The 17,190-nt window shown below is 49.0% G+C and overlaps 1 protein-coding gene across 7 annotated transcripts in view; it reads left to right on the plus strand.

Moving 5' to 3' along the window:
* The window catches only part of SLC7A4 (solute carrier family 7 member 4), a gene marked incomplete at its 5' end in the record, with an annotated part of 24,787 nt that continues 7,597 nt past the window's right edge, over positions 1-17,190 (plus strand). The window contains 5 exons of one of the 7 annotated variants that reach the window (XM_083478619.1): positions 1-2,050; positions 7,594-8,647; positions 11,791-12,473; positions 13,627-13,735; positions 15,480-17,185. In XM_083478619.1, coding sequence (XP_083334745.1) covers positions 7,666-8,647; positions 11,791-12,473; positions 13,627-13,735; positions 15,480-15,676 — 1,971 coding nt within the window. In that variant the 3' untranslated portion in view covers positions 15,677-17,185. Of the gene's footprint in view, positions 2,051-2,157; positions 2,391-2,416; positions 2,515-7,545; positions 8,648-11,790; positions 12,474-13,626; positions 13,736-15,479; positions 17,186-17,190 lie in introns of those variants that run through there. The other 6 variants (XR_014519836.1, XM_083478618.1, XM_083478621.1 and 3 more) reach the window with 6 other exon arrangements.

Genomic DNA, 17,190 nt, shown 5'->3' on the forward strand with positions numbered 1-17,190 from the left:
TGGGGGTGATGACGGGGTGGGGATACTGGACCTGTGGTTCAAAGTGCTTACCAGGGGGTTAATAGTCTGGCTCGGTGAAGGCCATCAAGTGTCCACTCCCTCAGCAAGGCTACCTCTCTTTATTGCAACAGTGGATTTTTATTTTTGAGATTCTTGAAGACAGTGGGTTGGTGTGTCTACCCTGAAGGGGGCTGTCTATGCTGCCAGTCAAGGTCAGCTTTGCAGGATAATTTCTCAATGTTTGATTTGGCACCACTGGAGCAGGGTTTCTTTGACCATCTCACCAGGGAAGACATTCTACAAATTGGGAACCACCACTGAGAAGGCCCTGTCAGTGCCAGCCAGGAAGCACCAACAGCTGGGCCTCCCCTGCTGGTCATCAATAGGAGATGGCTGATACTGAGGAAAATGCTTTTTGTCTTTGACTGGAGGGTTATTGTATCTTAAATGGAGAAATAAGCTCAGCCAAGTCCCTTCTGCTATTAGTTTGGGAGTTTTCAAGACCTCTATTAAGAATTACAGATATTATAAAGATTTCCGTAGTAAACATTTTTTTAGCCAAAGCTCAGGATGGAAATAACAATAATAATTTATTTTTTATACCCTGCCCATCTGGCTGGGTTTCCCCAGCCACTCTGGGCGGCTCCCAACAATATTAAAAACACAATAAAACATCAGACATTAGAAACTTCACTAAACAGGGCTGCCTTAGATGTCTTCTAAAAGTCAGATAGTTGTTTATTTTCTTGACATCTGATGGGAGGGCATTCCATAGGGCAGGCGCCACTACTGAGAAGCCCCTCTGCCTGGTCTAGTGCCAGGGAATATTTGGTGAATCTTAGTCGTGCTTTATCTATAGTTTTGGTTCTGTACCACTTAAGGGAATTATTTGGCTAAGCAAATCGATAAATAGAATTGTTTCCTTTATGCCAGAGTAGGTAACAGAACGTCTCATCCAGTTTTTTTGGGTTCCTCTGGAGAGCTCACAGGTGGGATGTGAAGATCTCTCCCCATTTGCAGCCCACATTGTGAGGTAGACTGCCTTTGAATGTGGGGGCACCATTTAATTATGACTAATATACATTGATAGATCCACTTCCATGAAATTGTCTAATTTGAGGAAGGGGGGAAGGGAATTACACAGACAAAAGGAAAATATTCCCTAGCCAGTAATCAATAGGCATATATAAATGTTTTAAAAATAAACATCAAATTGTAGAGACCACACCAATGAAAAGTTTATTCAGCCACTCCTCATACTATCTCCAAATAGGTCTTAATCCAGTATACAAATTCATCAAGTTGTACATTTGTTTCCAAACACAAAATTCACAACAGAGCAAACCACGTAGCACTGATCAGCTAAAAAGCATCAGTTTGCCAAGCATGTTCTGACCTTTGCCAGCCTGGTGACCTCCAGACATTTTGGACTACAACTCCCATGTGATGGCGGTGGCAGTCACCCAAATATCAAGGAGACCAGGTTGGTTGTCAAAGGCTACCCTGAAAGCTGCTTTAAAAGCCATCTTGCCACCTCGGGGGGAAAGGCAATCTACCATTCCATCTCCCAAACATTGGTGGGGATGACTTTGGGGAAAAGGAAGGCTGAGGCTCTGGGCTTACCTGAACACAGCAGGGCTTACTCTTGAGTAGCCATGCTGGAGTCAATTTGGCCAGGGCATGTTTAAAGAAATCCATGCACCTCACACACTTCCCATAGGCAGTCTTAACCCTTGGTTACCGGATGTCCCTGGATTTACAAATCAGTCCCCATACAAAATCCATTGATGTTGAAAAGTGTCCCCGGAATTGAAAAAAATCTGGTAACCTTAATCATAGGTTAAGGCCTAGTGAATTCAATGGGGCTTACTCCCCAGGCAGTGAGATCAGGATTATAACCAAGAAGGCTGTTTCAAAAACACAGCGTCTGGTTTCCCCACCTCCCCTCCCACGCCATTCCCCAGGGGAGCGGGCGAGAGAAAGCTGCACCGGTTGGATTTCTGCCATTTTATCTGCAAACAACAATCCCCGGGCAAAGTGGCAAACGCAGGTAGGGAGTTTGTCCTTGGTTGGGGGCTGGAGTGGGATGGGACCCTTTGCAAAGAGCCCCGCCCTGAGGGATATGCCCCCTCCTTTTGCAGAGCACCCCTCCTCCCCAATACCTGGGCTGCTTCAGAGCATCTCTCCCCCCCACCCACCTCCTTCCTTTGAGTCCCATCCGGGCTCGCCTGGGCAGCTGGTGCCGGTGGCGGCGGGAGTGGGGGGGCGGATTAAAAGCAACTCCCTCCCTCCTCTCCTGGAGAACAAATAGGGCCGTGACGCAGAGGCGCCGCTGCCGCCGAGCAGGAAAGGCCCTCGCCGGGTGCAACGAGCGGAGCAGCCTCGGGCAGGTGAGCAGCAACCGGGGGGGGGGGGGAACGACCCGGGACGGCTCTGCAGGGCGATCCCCATCGGGGAGGGTCCCACCTGCTGCCCGGCCGGCGCCAGGTGCGCCTGCATCCGCCAGCCTGGCAGGTGAGGAGGAGCAGAGGCAGCAGCAGGGCCCGGGACTGGGCGGAGGCTCCCGCAGGGCAGCGCCATCGGCCCGCGTCCGCCTCCAGGAGCCTAACCTCCAGCACCTGCCTCAGGGTGTCTAACCGCGAGCAGCTGTCCCGGGTGCCTTTTTTGGGATCGGCTGAGCATCCGCACAGGTGTTTCCACTAAGCCAGGCGCTGCTCTGTCTTCGGGAGAGCGGGGAGCTGTCCAGGGTGGGGCAAGTGCTGAGCCGAGGCGGCCTCCTCCTGTCTTTAATATTTGGGGGAAGGGGACAGGTTTTTTGTGGCAAAAAAACCGGAAAGGGGGAATCTTGTGGTTCAAATTGGATGGGGGGGAGTTGTCTTCATTGGGGAAAATAACACAGGGCCAGAGCCCCAGATTTGCATGCAGATGGCTGCAGGTTCAATTCCCAGGTAAAGATGGGAGAGACTCTACCTGAAACTTTGGAGGGCTGCTGCCAACCAGTGTATGGAATACTGAACCGGATGGACCGATGGTCTGACTCTGTCTAAGGCTTCCTGTTTGGCTTCACTTGTGTCTAATTTCAACATCAGTCTTCTTAGCTGCTTGCTTTCCTTCTTCCTCCCATACTCACAGTTGGTTACCCAAAACGCCCATCTCTGCCACTGACTTCCACCGCCAGCGGAGACGTTTCTGTCCACCACCCTGAAATTGTGATCCAGAACAAGCCCCCGTTTTCTGGGAGGTGTGGCAAAAGCGGTGCATCGGAGCATGTGCAGAGTTCCGCTCCTGTCCTGTCAGCTTGAACAGCTGACACCCCTTTGTGCACTGGGGTCAAAGGCAGGGGTTTCTGGGGAAGGGAGGCAAAAACCCGAGGCAGCTCTGAGCTCCAGCACTTCTCCCCGCCCCTGTTTACAAAGGGAGCGCTGCTCACCAGTTCATTAAGGCAAAAGGGGGGCACTGACCCACAAACCTCAGCCTGCTCTCTCACCTGCCTGCCTTCTTAGTGCCATCCAGTCCAAGGAGTGGCAGCACCTCCTGTCAGCTCCTTCCTCCTTAGTCTTTCCTCTTGCCTTTGTAGAACCTAGCAGGGAGAAAGGGGGGGAAGAAAACTAGCCTGAGTTGGCTCTGTCTGTCACTGGCTCTGGCGCCCCCTACTGTTGGGCTCCCTGCCTTCCACCCTACCAATCCGGGTGGTCACCAGTTGTCACCTGTCCAATTTGGGGCAAGGAGGGAGGTGGGGAGAGGGACCATTTTAGATCTAGGGTCAAACTAGATGTGACATAGATTGTGCCCTGCATGTCAGAGGGGTCCCTTGGGGATATGTAAAACACACCCATACCCTTGACTCAGGGCTAGACTCTTTTGCCATCAAGGCCTTCGACATATTTTCCCAGAGGGTTTTTTGTTTTGTTTTTGTGAACATATGCCTAAGTGTGGGGATTTGAGGCAGGGGGCGACCTTTTCAGTGGGGAGGAGGGAATTCACAGTTTGCAGAATACATGGAATATGGAAAAAAAGAGATATTCAATATTCATCTGTAAAAAGAGTCAATTTTAAGAGCATTTTAACGTGTGTAAATATACACGTAGATACACATAATTTATAATCCAAGAAATATGCTTGCTTCTCCTGAGAAATAAACGCATGTAGTCTAATAGGTGGGCAGGTGGCAACACTTCCTCAGTTGCGGGGGGTTGGACTTGATGACAATTGCGGGTCCCTTCCAACTCTATTTCTGTGATTCCCTAAATGACACCCCCAAGCACATAATTCCCTCATGCCTGCTTTAAAAAAAAAAAATTGTTTCAACATTTTAAACATATGCAGTCAAAACACAATTTTGTATTTTCTCTTTTTCTTGTCGACCTCCCACCCCTTTTCCATGGAGTTGTTTTTTCTCCCCTTCTTTTACACCCAGTCTTCTTCATGCCTGCTTTGTTGACATCCCTGCAGCCCCACCCACCCAAGCTGCTATTATTGTTGACATAGGAATAGATGCTAGGAGAGGATATATTTATAAGGTATTATCCTTCCTTCCTTCACATGTGCGATTTCAGCAGAGTGCTGCCCCTTTGTAGCTTGAACGGAAGCTTAGATAGTCTAGTTTTAGCTTTTCAGTTTAAGTAATCCAGAGTGCTTTAAGGCAGAGTGGACTCTCCTGGTATTTCCTCCTCCCCACATCCCTCAAACAATAATCACACAAACAGTTTCGTAAAATGTAAAATCTAACATTTACTTACTCAGAGGAGTAACAGATTCAGGAGGCTTAAAATGGTAATTCAGTTACAAAGGCATACTTAAGTCGAGCTCAAAATCTGGTGCTCTCACATTGCTGGCATGGTGGGAAAAGATGGAAAGAGATGGAAAGAAATGGAAAAAAGGACATACCCCGGCAGGTAAAGGTAAATGTACCCCTGACCATTTGGTCCAGTCGTGGACGACTCTGGGGTTGCGGCGCTCATCTCGCTCTATAGGCCAAGGGAGCTGGCGTTTGTCTGCAGACAGTTTCCGGGTCATGAGGCCAGCATGACTAAGCCACTTCTGGCAAAACCAGAGCAGCGCACGGAAATGCCGTTTACCTTCCCGCCGGAGTGGTACCTATTTATCTACTTGTACTTTGACGTGCTTTCGAACTGCTAGGTTGGCAGGAGCTGGGACCGAGCAACAGGAGCTCACCCCGTCGCGGGGATTCGAACCGCCAACCTTCTGATCAGCAAGCACTAGGCTCTGTGGTTTAGACCACAGCGCCACCCACATCAAATATATAGAAATGCCCACCCACGTCAGGGCACTGTGGAAGTGTCTATCGCAGAGTTCTCTCCAGCAAACTTACATAAAAGCACTGTCAGCTTCGGCTCCTTATCATGTGCCTATCTAGCAAAACATGAATGGTTTTACTGCATTTTAAATAACCCACAATAATTGCTGAGGATTCTTCCCTTGGGAAAGAGTTTTCTTTCTTCAGGCAAACTGAAGAAACAGTTACGAAGGGGCAGTCTCCAATCTTCCGGCCCCAATCCCAGGTCAACAGCTTTCTTCGGATGACGACCTTGCCTTTTGTGTCAGTCTTTTTGAAAAAAACAAAACAGTGTTAAGTGTGTACGGTTGTGTCCGTGCTGTTCTGCAAGCTTCACAGGAATATAGGTCGCAGTCTTCTACTGAGTCAGAACCGTGGGCCCACCTAGCTTGGCAATGCCTGCACGGATTGGCAGCAGCTTTAGGGAAGTTTCTCTCCCAGCCCTACCCGGAGATGCCATGGGCGATTGAACTTGCATGCACAGCAGATGCTCTGCCACTGAATTATAGCCTTTTAAATACATTTTCTGCCCCTCATCTATGAATGGAGAATTCTTCCATTTTGGGCCACAGTGCATTGAGAGTTATAACCTTCCTGTATATGCTCAGATGCACAGAAGTGCAGGACAGAAATTCAATCCGATGCTGTTCCCTTGAAAGGAAGAAAAAAAATCCAGGAACAAAAATGGAGGCAGTAAAGGGTTAATATCCACTGCCCATGCACTTTCTGCAATTGACATTTGGAGAAGTACAAAAAAAGAATGTTCTTTATTGTTTGGAGAATTTCTCTGCTGTTTACATAGTGGCCTTGGCTTCTCATGTACTTGCTTATATTGCTATCACTTTTTATTGGGTTTTGTCTATGATCTGTCTTTGATTCCTTATGTTGAGTCAGGCCATTGGTCCATCTAGCGCAGTGTCTCTTACTCTGACTGGCAGCTGCTCTCCGGGGTTTCAGCCAGGAAACGTTCCAAGCATTACCTGCAGATGCTGCCATTAGGGATTGCTGCCACCTGGGGCCTTCTGCTTGCAAGACAGAGGTTCTGTCACCAAGCTATGGGCCTTCAACCTCGTCCTCTAGGAGTTAAGTGTCTTGGAGGGTGTGTGTGAGAGACAGATGCATCCTCATATCAAAACACCAAGCCGTGAGTGGAAAGGCTTCCAAGGCTGTGTGCATTCCTAAAAACTGCTAATAGTTCCTTTAAAAAATAAAGTTAAACAGCCAGTGCAAGACAGGTTGTTACAGAGCAGGTAAAGAGAAAATGGAAAATAGTATTCCACAGTACAGTGGTAAGGTAAAGGTAAAGGGACCCCTGACCATTAGGTCCAGTCGTGACCGACTCTGGGGTTGCGGCGCTCATCTCGCTTTATTGGCCAAGGGAGCCGGCGTACAGCTTCCGGGTCATGTGGCCAGCATGACTAAGCCGCTTCTGGCGAACCAGAACAGCGCACGGAAACGCCATTTACCTTCCCGTCGGAGCGGTACCTATTTATCGACTTGCACCTTGACGTGCTTTCGAACTGCTAGGTGGGCAGGAGCAGGGACCGAGCAACGGGAGCTCACCCCGTCGCGGGGATTTCGAACCGCCAACCTTCTGATCAGCAAGTCCTAGGCTCTGTGGTTTAACCCACAGTGCCACCCGCACAGTACAGTGGTACCTCAGGTTATATAAGCTTCAGGTTACATACGCTTCAGGTTACAGACTCCGCTAACCCAGAAATAGTACCTCGGGTTAAGAACTTTGCTTTAGGATGAGAACAGCAATCGTGCTCTGGCGGTGCAGCGTCAGCAGGAGGCCCCATTAGCTAAAGTGGTGCTTCAGGTTAAGAACAGTTTCAGGTTAAGAACGGACCTCCGAAACGAATTACGTACTTAACCCGAGGCACCACTGTACAGAATATTGGGCAGCACACAAGAGTATAAGTGTGCAGTGGCAGAGGGTCTCTTGTGCTTTTGTTCCTGCATGCTGAAGGCAAGCTATGATAGTGAAAATGAGTTTCTACACTGAAATCCTATGTGTGCTGGGATCCCTCTCCAATCTGCCCCTTCCCCCAGGGCCTCGCACAACCAGCTTGGAAGGAAAACTTTCCGCACAGGAACACTCTAGCCCATCAAACAGGATATTTTAAAAAAGCCAAACCTGTTCTGCAGGAACTTAGGCACAGTGCCCTTGGTTTGCTTCTATTCAACTTCCAACCTCCAGCCCCAATCTCTGCCCCAGCTGGCTTCTACAGCTGGTCAAAGCCCTGATGAGCACCTCTGATTTTACAACCCTTTCCTTCCTCACTTTTGCCCAGGAGTCGGAGACGCTTCTGCCTTCCCCCCAAACCTTCGAACAGAGGAAACGGCCCTCCGTCCTTTGCGGCAAGATGGTAACCCGCCTCCCTCGCTCGGCGGACCTGGCCCGCTTCTGCCAGAAGCTCAACCGGGTCAAGACCCTAGAGGACGACATGATGGAGACGTCCTTCAACCGCTGCCTCACCACCGTCGACTTGGCGCTCCTTGGCATTGGTGCCATGGTGGGCTCCGGCCTCTACGTCCTCACGGGCACAGTGGCCAAGGAGACGGCTGGGCCGGCCATCGTCGTGTCCTTCATCATCGCTGGCATTGCCTCACTGCTGGCTGCCCTCTGCTATGCTGAGTTTGGCGCTCACGTGCCCAAGACAGGCTCGGCCTACATGTTCACCTATGTCTCCGTAGGTGAGATCTGGGCCTTCCTGATTGGGTGGAACGTCATCTTGGAGTACATGATAGGGGGAGCGGCCGTGGCCAGGGCCTGGAGCGGCTACCTGGATGCTATCTTTGACCACCGGATCAAGAACTTCACAGAGACACACGTGGGCAGCTGGCACATCCCCTTCTTGGCCCATTACCCAGACTTCTTGGCCTTTGGCATCCTCCTCGTGGCCACGGCCTTCATCTCCTTCGGCGCCCGCGTCTCCTCCTGGCTCAACCACGTCTTCTCTGCCATCAGCATGGGGGTCATCCTTTTCATCCTCATCATGGGCTTTGTCCTGGCCCGGCCTCAAAACTGGGGGGCCGCTGAAGGGGGGTTCGCCCCGTACGGCATCTCGGGGATCATGGCCGGCTCGGCCACCTGCTTTTACGCCTTTGTGGGCTTCGATGTCATCGCCACCTGCAGCGAGGAGGCCCGCAACCCGCAGAGGGCCATCCCAAGAGCAATCGCCATCTCGCTGAGCCTCGCCACGGGAGCCTACATCCTGGTTTCCATGGTGCTGACGCTCATGGTGCCCTGGCACTCTTTGAATCCTGACTCGGCGCTGGCTGACGCCTTTTACCAGAGGGGCTATTCCTGGGCTGGCTTCATCGTGGCTGCCGGGTCCATCTGCGGTGAGTCAGAGCTGCATTTCCACGATGTGGGCTCTTTCTAAATCAGGGAGGAGGGAGCTTTCTTTCAGCCTGAGGGTGGCATTCCATCATGTGCGACTTTCCAGAGGCCCTTCTTCCTTGCCTCAGCACATCACTGGTGGGCAGGGCCGGAGGCAAAAGTGGGTGGAGGAATGGACAGAACTGTCCCCTGTCCGCAGGAGGCTAGATTTCTGCTCTCTCCATCCACGCCAGCAAGAAGGCTTTGACGCCGTTTTGGGAGACATTCCAGCCAGACAAAAGCACTTAAGAAGGGTCCAGAGCAGGGCTGGTGGGGGCTTTGGCCTGGGAGATCTCAGAATCATGCCACGCATACAGAATCATGCCCCATTAAATGGACATGGCTTCCCCCCAAAGCATTCTGGGAGCTCTCATTTGTTAAGAGGGCTGAGAATTGTTACGAGAACCCCTCTTCTTCTTTGGCGATCACTCATAGCCGAGTAAGATTGTCTTCCATGAACACAGTCTTAGCAGTGAGTCCATAAGTGACTGTGGAGGCCAATTCTGGATCCACACATCCTTCCACAGTGGGGACATAGGTTTCCGGGCAGGAGTCGATCACGGTGAGGGTTCACCAAGCGTGCCTTCCTCTTAGCACGTTTCTCCTTTGTGTCCTGAATTCGAGCGTCTTCAAAGCCCATGACACCTTTGGTAAAGTCTGTTCTCCAATTGGAGCGCTCGCAGGCCAGTATTTCCCAATTGTCAGTGTTTATACTACATATTTTTTAGATTTGCCTTGAGAGAGTCTTTGAACCTATTTTGTTGACCACCAGCATTACGCTTTCCATTTTTAAGTTGGGAATAGAGTAATTGCTTTGGAAGACGATAATTAGGCATCTGAACAACATGACTAGTCCAACAAAGTTAATGTTGAAGAATCATTGCTTTGACACTGGTGATCTTTGCTTCTTCCAGTGCACTGGCATTAGTTATTTTCATTGCCATGATCCTACACTTTGTCGAAGGGGTTAGAGATTATATATTGAACAGATGGAAAGTTCTTTAATCTGAGTAGGCTGAAAGCAAAGAGTAAGGTTACTGTAGTTTCCATCATAGAACTTCAGTATGCTGAGGAGACCCCCTATTCCCCTCACAGAGCTGCACTCCCCAGAGTGGTTTAGTAGCCACTCCCTCTTCCCACAATAACCCTGGGAGGTAAGTTAAGCTGGAAGAGGCAATACCTGAAGTATACCTGAAGAAGGAGCATCTCCACCCCCGTCATTTGGCCTGGACACCAAGATCCCACTCCAAGGGCCTTCTGGCAGTTCCCTCACTGCGAGAAGTGAGGTTACAGGGAACCAGGCAGAGGGCCTTCTCAGTAGTGGCGCCTGCCCTGTGGCACACCCTCCCATCAAATATCAAGGAGATAAATAACTTTTAGAAGACATCTGAAGGCAGTCCTCTATCAGGAAGTTTTTAATGTTTGATGTTCTATGGTGTTTTTATATTTTGCTGGAAGCTGCCTAGAGTGGCTGGGGCAACCCAGTCAAATAGGTGTTATACTATTATTATTATTATTATTATTATTATTATTATTATTATTATTATTTATTATACCTATACCTGGAGGTCTCAGGGTGGTTCACAGAACAAAATATAAAACTACAAAATATATAATCAAAATAAAAACAACAACCCAATAACACCCCCCCCAAAAAAACCCCCACATTTTAAAAGGGCATAGGATGTCAATCAAATCAACCAAAAGCCTGGTTTAAAAGGAACTTTATTGCCTGGCGCCTAAAGGTGTGCAATGAAGGCGTCAGGCAAACTTCCCTGGGGAGAGCATTCCACAGACGGGGAGCCACTGCAGAGAAGGCCCCGTTCTCGTGTTGCCCCCCTCCGGACCTCTCGAGGAGGAGGCACATGAAGAAGGGCCTCTGAAGATGATCTCAGGGTCTGGGTAGGTTCATATGGGAAGAGGCAGGCCTTAAGGTATTGTGGTCCTGAGCCATTCAAGGCTTTATAGGTCAAAACTAGCACTTTGAATTGGGCCCGGAAAGTAACTGGTAGCCAGTGTAGTCGGAGCAGGATAGGTGTAATATGTTCAAACCATCTTGCCCCAATGAGCAACCTGGCTGCTGAATTCTTCAGTAGCTGAAGCTTCCAAACAGTCTTCAGAGGCAGCCCCATGTATAACGCATGGCAGTAATCTAACCTTGAGATTACCAGAGCATTGACAACAGTAGTTAGGCTATCCATGTCCAGATAGGAGCGTAGCTGGGCCACCAGCCAAAGCTGATGGAAGGCATTCTGGGCGACTAAGGCTATCTGAGCCTCGATCGACAGCAGATAGTAATAATAGTTGTTGTTGTTGTCTTGGCTCACTGGGTGACCTAATATGATGGCTGCTGTGACCCATGGATGCCTTTTGCCTTTATGGGTCTAAGGTGCTAGCCGGCTACATTAAGGGATGGGGTAACTCCTCTGTTTTGGCTTGATCTTCTGCTTTCCCCACTCCATCCCTCCAGGGCCAGGGCCTTGCAGAGGCCCGGGCCAGGTAGATAATGTGCCCCCCCCCTTTTTTTTACCCTGGGGATAACTGAAGTCTTATAAATAAGTAAGTATATAAATAATTTTCACAAAAGTTACGCTGACAAATAATTTCTTTTCAAGTCTTGAACCATATCTGCATATAAAGACAAAATGGAAAATATAGGTATACAATACAGTAGTACCTCGGGTTAAGTACTTAATTCGTTCTGGAGGTCCGTTCTTAACCTGAAACTGTTCTTAACCTGAAGCACCACTTTAGCTAATGGGGCCTCCTGCTGCCGCCGGAGCACGATTTCTGTTCTCATCCTGAAGCAAAGTTCTTAATCTGAAGCACTATTTCTGGGTTAGCGGAGTCTGTAACCTGAAGCGTATGTAACCTGAAGCGTATGTAACCCGAGGTACCACTGTAGTGCTTTTAAAAATACATAGGGAAAAGGATTATATTAAGTGAATATGCTGACCAAGGCCCCCTTTGGAATTGGAGGCCCGGGCCAAGTGGCCCCCTCCCTCTGTCTGGGCCTGTCCAGGGCTGTCCTGCTCCTCCAGCAAGCTTTAGCAGGGCATCTCTCTGGCTCACCTGCCCTTTCCCTTTCTTCTCTCTCTCTCTCCAGCCATGAACACCGTCCTCCTCAGCAACCTCTTCTCTCTCCCTCGCATCGTTTACGCCATGGCAGAGGACGGGCTCTTCTTCAAGGTCTTCTCGCGTGTCCACCCTCGGACGCAGGTCCCCGTGGTGGCCATTGTGGTCTTTGGCATCCTCATGTCTCTCCTGGCCCTCAGCCTGGACCTGGAGGCTTTGGTCCAGTTCCTGTCCATCGGCACCCTCTTGGCGTACACCTTTGTGGCTGCCAGCGTGATCATTCTGCGCTTCCAGCGGGTCAAGACGGAGGAAGCTTCCAACACATCTGCCAGGAATGAGGCTTCTGCCCCGGCATCCACCGAGAGCATCGGTGCCACGGAACCCAAGGAATACGAGTCTTTCTCAGATAAGCTCCACCTGGTGGGCAAGGAGAAGTCAAAAAGCAGGCGAGAAGGAGGTCAGATGAAGGCCTTTTTTGAACCCTACCTAGGCTTCCTGGCTGACTTTGACCCCGGCGAAGTGGTCACAGTGGCCGTGATTATCCTTATGGTGTCAGCAATCTGCTTATCCTGCATCCTGGTATTTGGGCAGAACCAGCTCCACCTCCCCACTTGGAGCTACGCCTTGCTGGTCCTCCTCTTCAGCCTGGCCTTCGTGTTCAGCGTGGTCCTCATCAGCGTTCATCAGCAACAGCAAAGCACCCAGACATTCCAGGTAGAGATGGGGGAGAGATTTGACACCGTTTGCATTTTTTATTTTTATTTTTATTTTTATTTTTATTTTTATTTTTATTTTTATTTTTATTTTTATTTTTATTTTTATTTGTATACTGCCCTATACCCGAAGATCTCAGGGCTGTTCACAAGACAAAGCTGCAATATGTGGAGCACAAAATACATAATAAAAATAATCAAAACGATTAACAGTGCTAATGTATACACACTAATGAACAATACCCTCCCCAACAAAAGCCCCTAGACAATACTCCAGCCCACATGTACAAAAATCTAAATTAACATGTAACATTCAACAATGATTTAAAACAACCCCACTCTCCAAATAAAACAGTATTGTCCATATTCCCAGAGCCGGCACACAGAGCCGGCCTTGCCCAGAGAGCAAAGCAGAGAACTTAAAAACTCTTGGGATGCCAGTATCTCCAAGTGGGTATGGTGCAAAAAAAGAGCTTTTAAGCTGCTTGCCTTGCTGCGTCTTAATTAGCTGGTCTCCAGCTGCATACAGTTGAAATCGCACAAGTTAGATGTACGGGAGACGCGATTGTATTGTACACCAACTGAAACACAGCTTGCTGTCAAAATTCACACATCTTTGAATTTTGCAATGCTAGTTTTCCAGACAGGAATTATTATTATTATTATTGATAACAAGAATAATTAAATTTATGCCCTGTCCTTTCTCTGAAAGGAGCCCCAGGGAAGCAATCAGTTACACAGATTAAAAACAAGAACAAAGAATAAAAATTCTAAAACAGTTAAAATGTTCTAAAAACAAGGGCAATTTAAAACATCTAATAGTAGTTAAAAACATTCTTCCCTTCCAAAAATCTTAGGATTGCCAGGAACAGTATTCTTTAGCCCCCAGCAGCTGGATAAACAGGGGTGTTTTCAAATTCCTTCTCATCCCACCTCAGGTACCAGCAAACCATGCTATACCACTGGCCAGCGGTTATCAATGGAGATTCAGAGAACAAGGGATGCAAAGAGTCTTAAGAGAAGGTTAACCCACCCATGTGAGGGATGGCATTTGTCCCACCCTGTGTTTTTTCAATCAGCCCTGCTGGAAAAGACCGCTAAGTGCATCCTCCCGTTTTCCTGCTCTCAATTCCCTGGGTCTTCTTTTTCTTCAGCTCCCTCTGGTGCCACTGACTCCAGCACTGAGCATTTTCATCAATGTCTACCTCATGCTGAAACTCAACTACATGACCTGGATCCGGTTCTCTGTGTGGCTGGTCGCGGGTGAGTTTGGGGATCGGGTGCACACAGACGCACCCAAGAGCGAGGGGAGAAATCGGGAGAAGTAATGTGGAAGGAAAGTGCATATATTGGGGTGAAATGTGCCTAAAAATGAATATAATTACTGTAATCAGGGGTGCCAACTTGAATAAAATATTGGGGGGCAGGTAAGCCCCACACCACATAATTGATCACATGACATGGTACACACACACCATTTGAATGGCAATGCCCATCAACTTTGGGGACCCCGACCCTTTCATTGGAAATTTGTGGGCCGCTCTCTACTTGTTACCCCTGTAATTAAAGAGGATAGCAGACAAAAATCCATTTCATTGGGGGACATGACTTTGAGAACATGTGTGCTGATGAATGTTCATGAGGGAGGACTTAAAAAATAAATAAATTGCAGACTGCTATGGGAAGGTGGGGAACTACTGAACTTAAGGCTGGGAAAAGGAGAAACCGGATTTGACAAATATGCCCACCCCTAATGTCTAAAGCAGTCTTTCCCAACCTGGGGCCCTCCAGACGGTTTGGACTGCAATTCTCCTCACCCTCAGTCAGCAGTTGTATCATGCTAGGGCTAATGGGAGTTGTAAGGTAAAGGTAAAGGGCCATTAGGTCCAGTTGTGGCCGACTCTGGGGTTGCGGCGCTCATCTCACTTTATTGGCCGAGGGAGCCAACGTACAGCTTCCAGGTCATGTGGCCAGCACGACTAAGCCGCTTCTGGCGAACCAGAGCAGCGCACGGAAACGCCGTTTACCTTCCCGCCGGAGCGGTACTTATTTATCTAATTGCACTTTGACGTGCTTTCAAACTGCTAGGTTGGCAGGAGCAAGGACCGAGCACCGAGAGCTCACCCCATTGCAGGGATTCGAACCACCAACCTTCTGATCGGCAAGTCCTAGGCTCTGTGGTTTAACCCACAATTAACTAAAACAATAATCCACACACACAGTTTAAAAGGCCATAGATTAATTAGCCAAAGGCCTGGGAGAAGAGGAATGTTTTTGCCTGGCACCTAAAAATATGTAATGAAGGCGCCAGATGAGCCTCCCTGGGGAGAACATTCCACAAATAGGGAGCCACCACAGAAAAGGCCTGTTCTCATGTTGCAACCCTCCAGACCTCTCGCAGAAGAAGCACATGAAGAAGGGCCTCAGATGATGATCACAGGGTCCTGGTTGGTTCATCTGGAGATAGGCAGTCCTTGACATATGTATAATGGCAGGTGGAGCTGGATCTAAGCATTGCAACTGGGGGTTAGCCAAAGCGGTGCCCTTCAGATGTTATTTGAATTAGCATTTATTAAATTTGTTAGACGCCTTTCTCCCTACAGAAATACAAAGTGCAAAAAGTCAAAAACGAAACAGCAGAATAACAATTTCCTTGCAAAGTATTGAAAATCACACAACCTCATGAGGAAATCAACACCAGCAAGACAATCATTAACTGAGAACAAATCGGAAATTAGTAACATATAAAGCAGCCCATCATATTTCACCAAAAGCCTGTATGTAGAAAAAGCAGAGTCTGCCCTTTTCCCATCTGCCAGGAAACAAGGGGAGCCAATGAGAATCTGTGCCAGCTGGCTTGGGCTGATGGGGAGTTGTAATCCAAACCACCCGGGGAGGGCACCAGGTTGGGGAAGGTTGGTCTTAGATGCACGCCACCATTCTGGGCTCTGGTGCTGGGTTTGGGGGTTAAGGCTGCTGATCTGTCTCTTTGTGCGTTCATCTCCAGGTTTGATGGTTTATTTTGGTTACGGCATCTGGCACAGCAAAGAGAACCTACGGGAGCCCACGGCACACTCGGTCTGTGCCCGCTACGTGGTTTTCCCAAGCGGCAGCCTGGAAGAGACAGTCCAGGCTGTGCAGCCCAGCACTCAGCCATCTCAGGGATTGGAGGAAATGGCAGGCGAGGAAGAAGCCAAGAGGTGATGCGGAGAGGCCTAACTTGGAGGAGACCTTTCCCTTTGACCACCACCCCCAGCCCACCCACTACTCTCCAGTGTTTTGGCAGAAAGAAGAGGAGCCCTCATCTGATTCAGCCAGGAAGACTCTGGGAGTGCTATCGAGCAGAGACCCACTGCTTCTGCTTTCCTGCTTGGTCTGTATTTCTTCTCTGGAAAGCTGGACCCATCTTGTCATTGAAAACTGCCCAGTCTATCCTGCCCTCCAGCTTGGAACCGAGAGCTGATCTGCAGACAGCCCGTCTCAACCCGCAGCAGACAGGGGGGCAGGCTGCCTTTGTACTTTTCCATTATCTACGTGTTCCCCCCTTTTCTTTCCTCCAGGCTGCTGCTCTGGCTGCCTGCAACCTTCATTCCAGGTGTCCCATTTAGATTATTTTGGGGTGGCTCCTGTTTGATGGGTTTGTACAAAAGGGCAAGATGGGAGGGGCACCGCTGTGCCAGCTTCAGGGGTCGGTTCTCATTCCCAGACCTCTAGACGAGACTGTATTGGCTCTGCTTTGACGGAAGGCTGTCTCTTGCCTGCCGCAAAATACACTAGAGTAAATGGCATCTCTGCGTGGAACGAGGCAGCAGGCATTTTTGCACTGTGAGTGCATCTGTCTCTCAATGATGCCCGGTGGATTGTGTATGCCAGAAAGCATGGTCCACAACTTCCATCATCCCCAGCCAGCACAGCCTGATGGTGATGATGATTGATTGATTGACAATCTGCCCTTCACCCTAAGGTCCCAGGGTGGTTTACAGCATTAAAACACAACATTAAAAGCAATTTCAAACAACTTGCAACCATAACTATAAGTTGGATCCTAAAAATATACACCTCATGTCAAAAGCCAGAGTAAAGAGGTGCATCTTCAGGATCCTCTAAAAGCTGCACAATGAAGGTGCCAGATGCACTTTTGCGGGGAGGGACTTCTCCAGTTTAGGGGCCACCACAGAGAAGGCCCTCTCCCAGACCGCCCCCACCCCAAGCCCCTGAGGGCAGAGGAACTACCAAGAGGGACTGCCCTGCTGATCTCAGAACCCGATGATCTCTAGGGAACACTGTGGCCTGTCAGTATTTGAGGCCTGAGTCATTTCGGGCTTTAAACACCAACATCAGCACCTTGAATTGGGTCCAGAAGCAAGCTGTCAACCAGCGCATCTGTTTTAAAATGCGGGAGTTCTAAATGGATTACCCTAGCCAGTAATCAGACTGCTGTGTTTTAGACTAAGTGAAGTTTCCAAATCATCTTCAAGGGTAGCCCCACGTAGACTGCATTGCAGTAATCCAGCCTGGAAGTTAAAAGAGCTTGGGGGTAGGTGTTAAAGTCCAGGTTGGTGAAGAAGGGAAGGGATTTATCACCTTCTCCACCAAATCAACTTACCATTTCTCAGCCCCTTCTGCCTTTTAGTGTTTGATAACCAACTCTCCCCTCTCAGCAGCTCAAAGATGGCATGGATTGAACAGGTGCCAGCCAGGCAAATGATACCTTAATT

Source organism: Podarcis liolepis (genome assembly GCF_965112155.1).
Source record: "Podarcis liolepis genome assembly, chromosome: 15".
Classification (NCBI taxonomy): domain Eukaryota; kingdom Metazoa; phylum Chordata; class Lepidosauria; order Squamata; family Lacertidae; genus Podarcis; species Podarcis liolepis.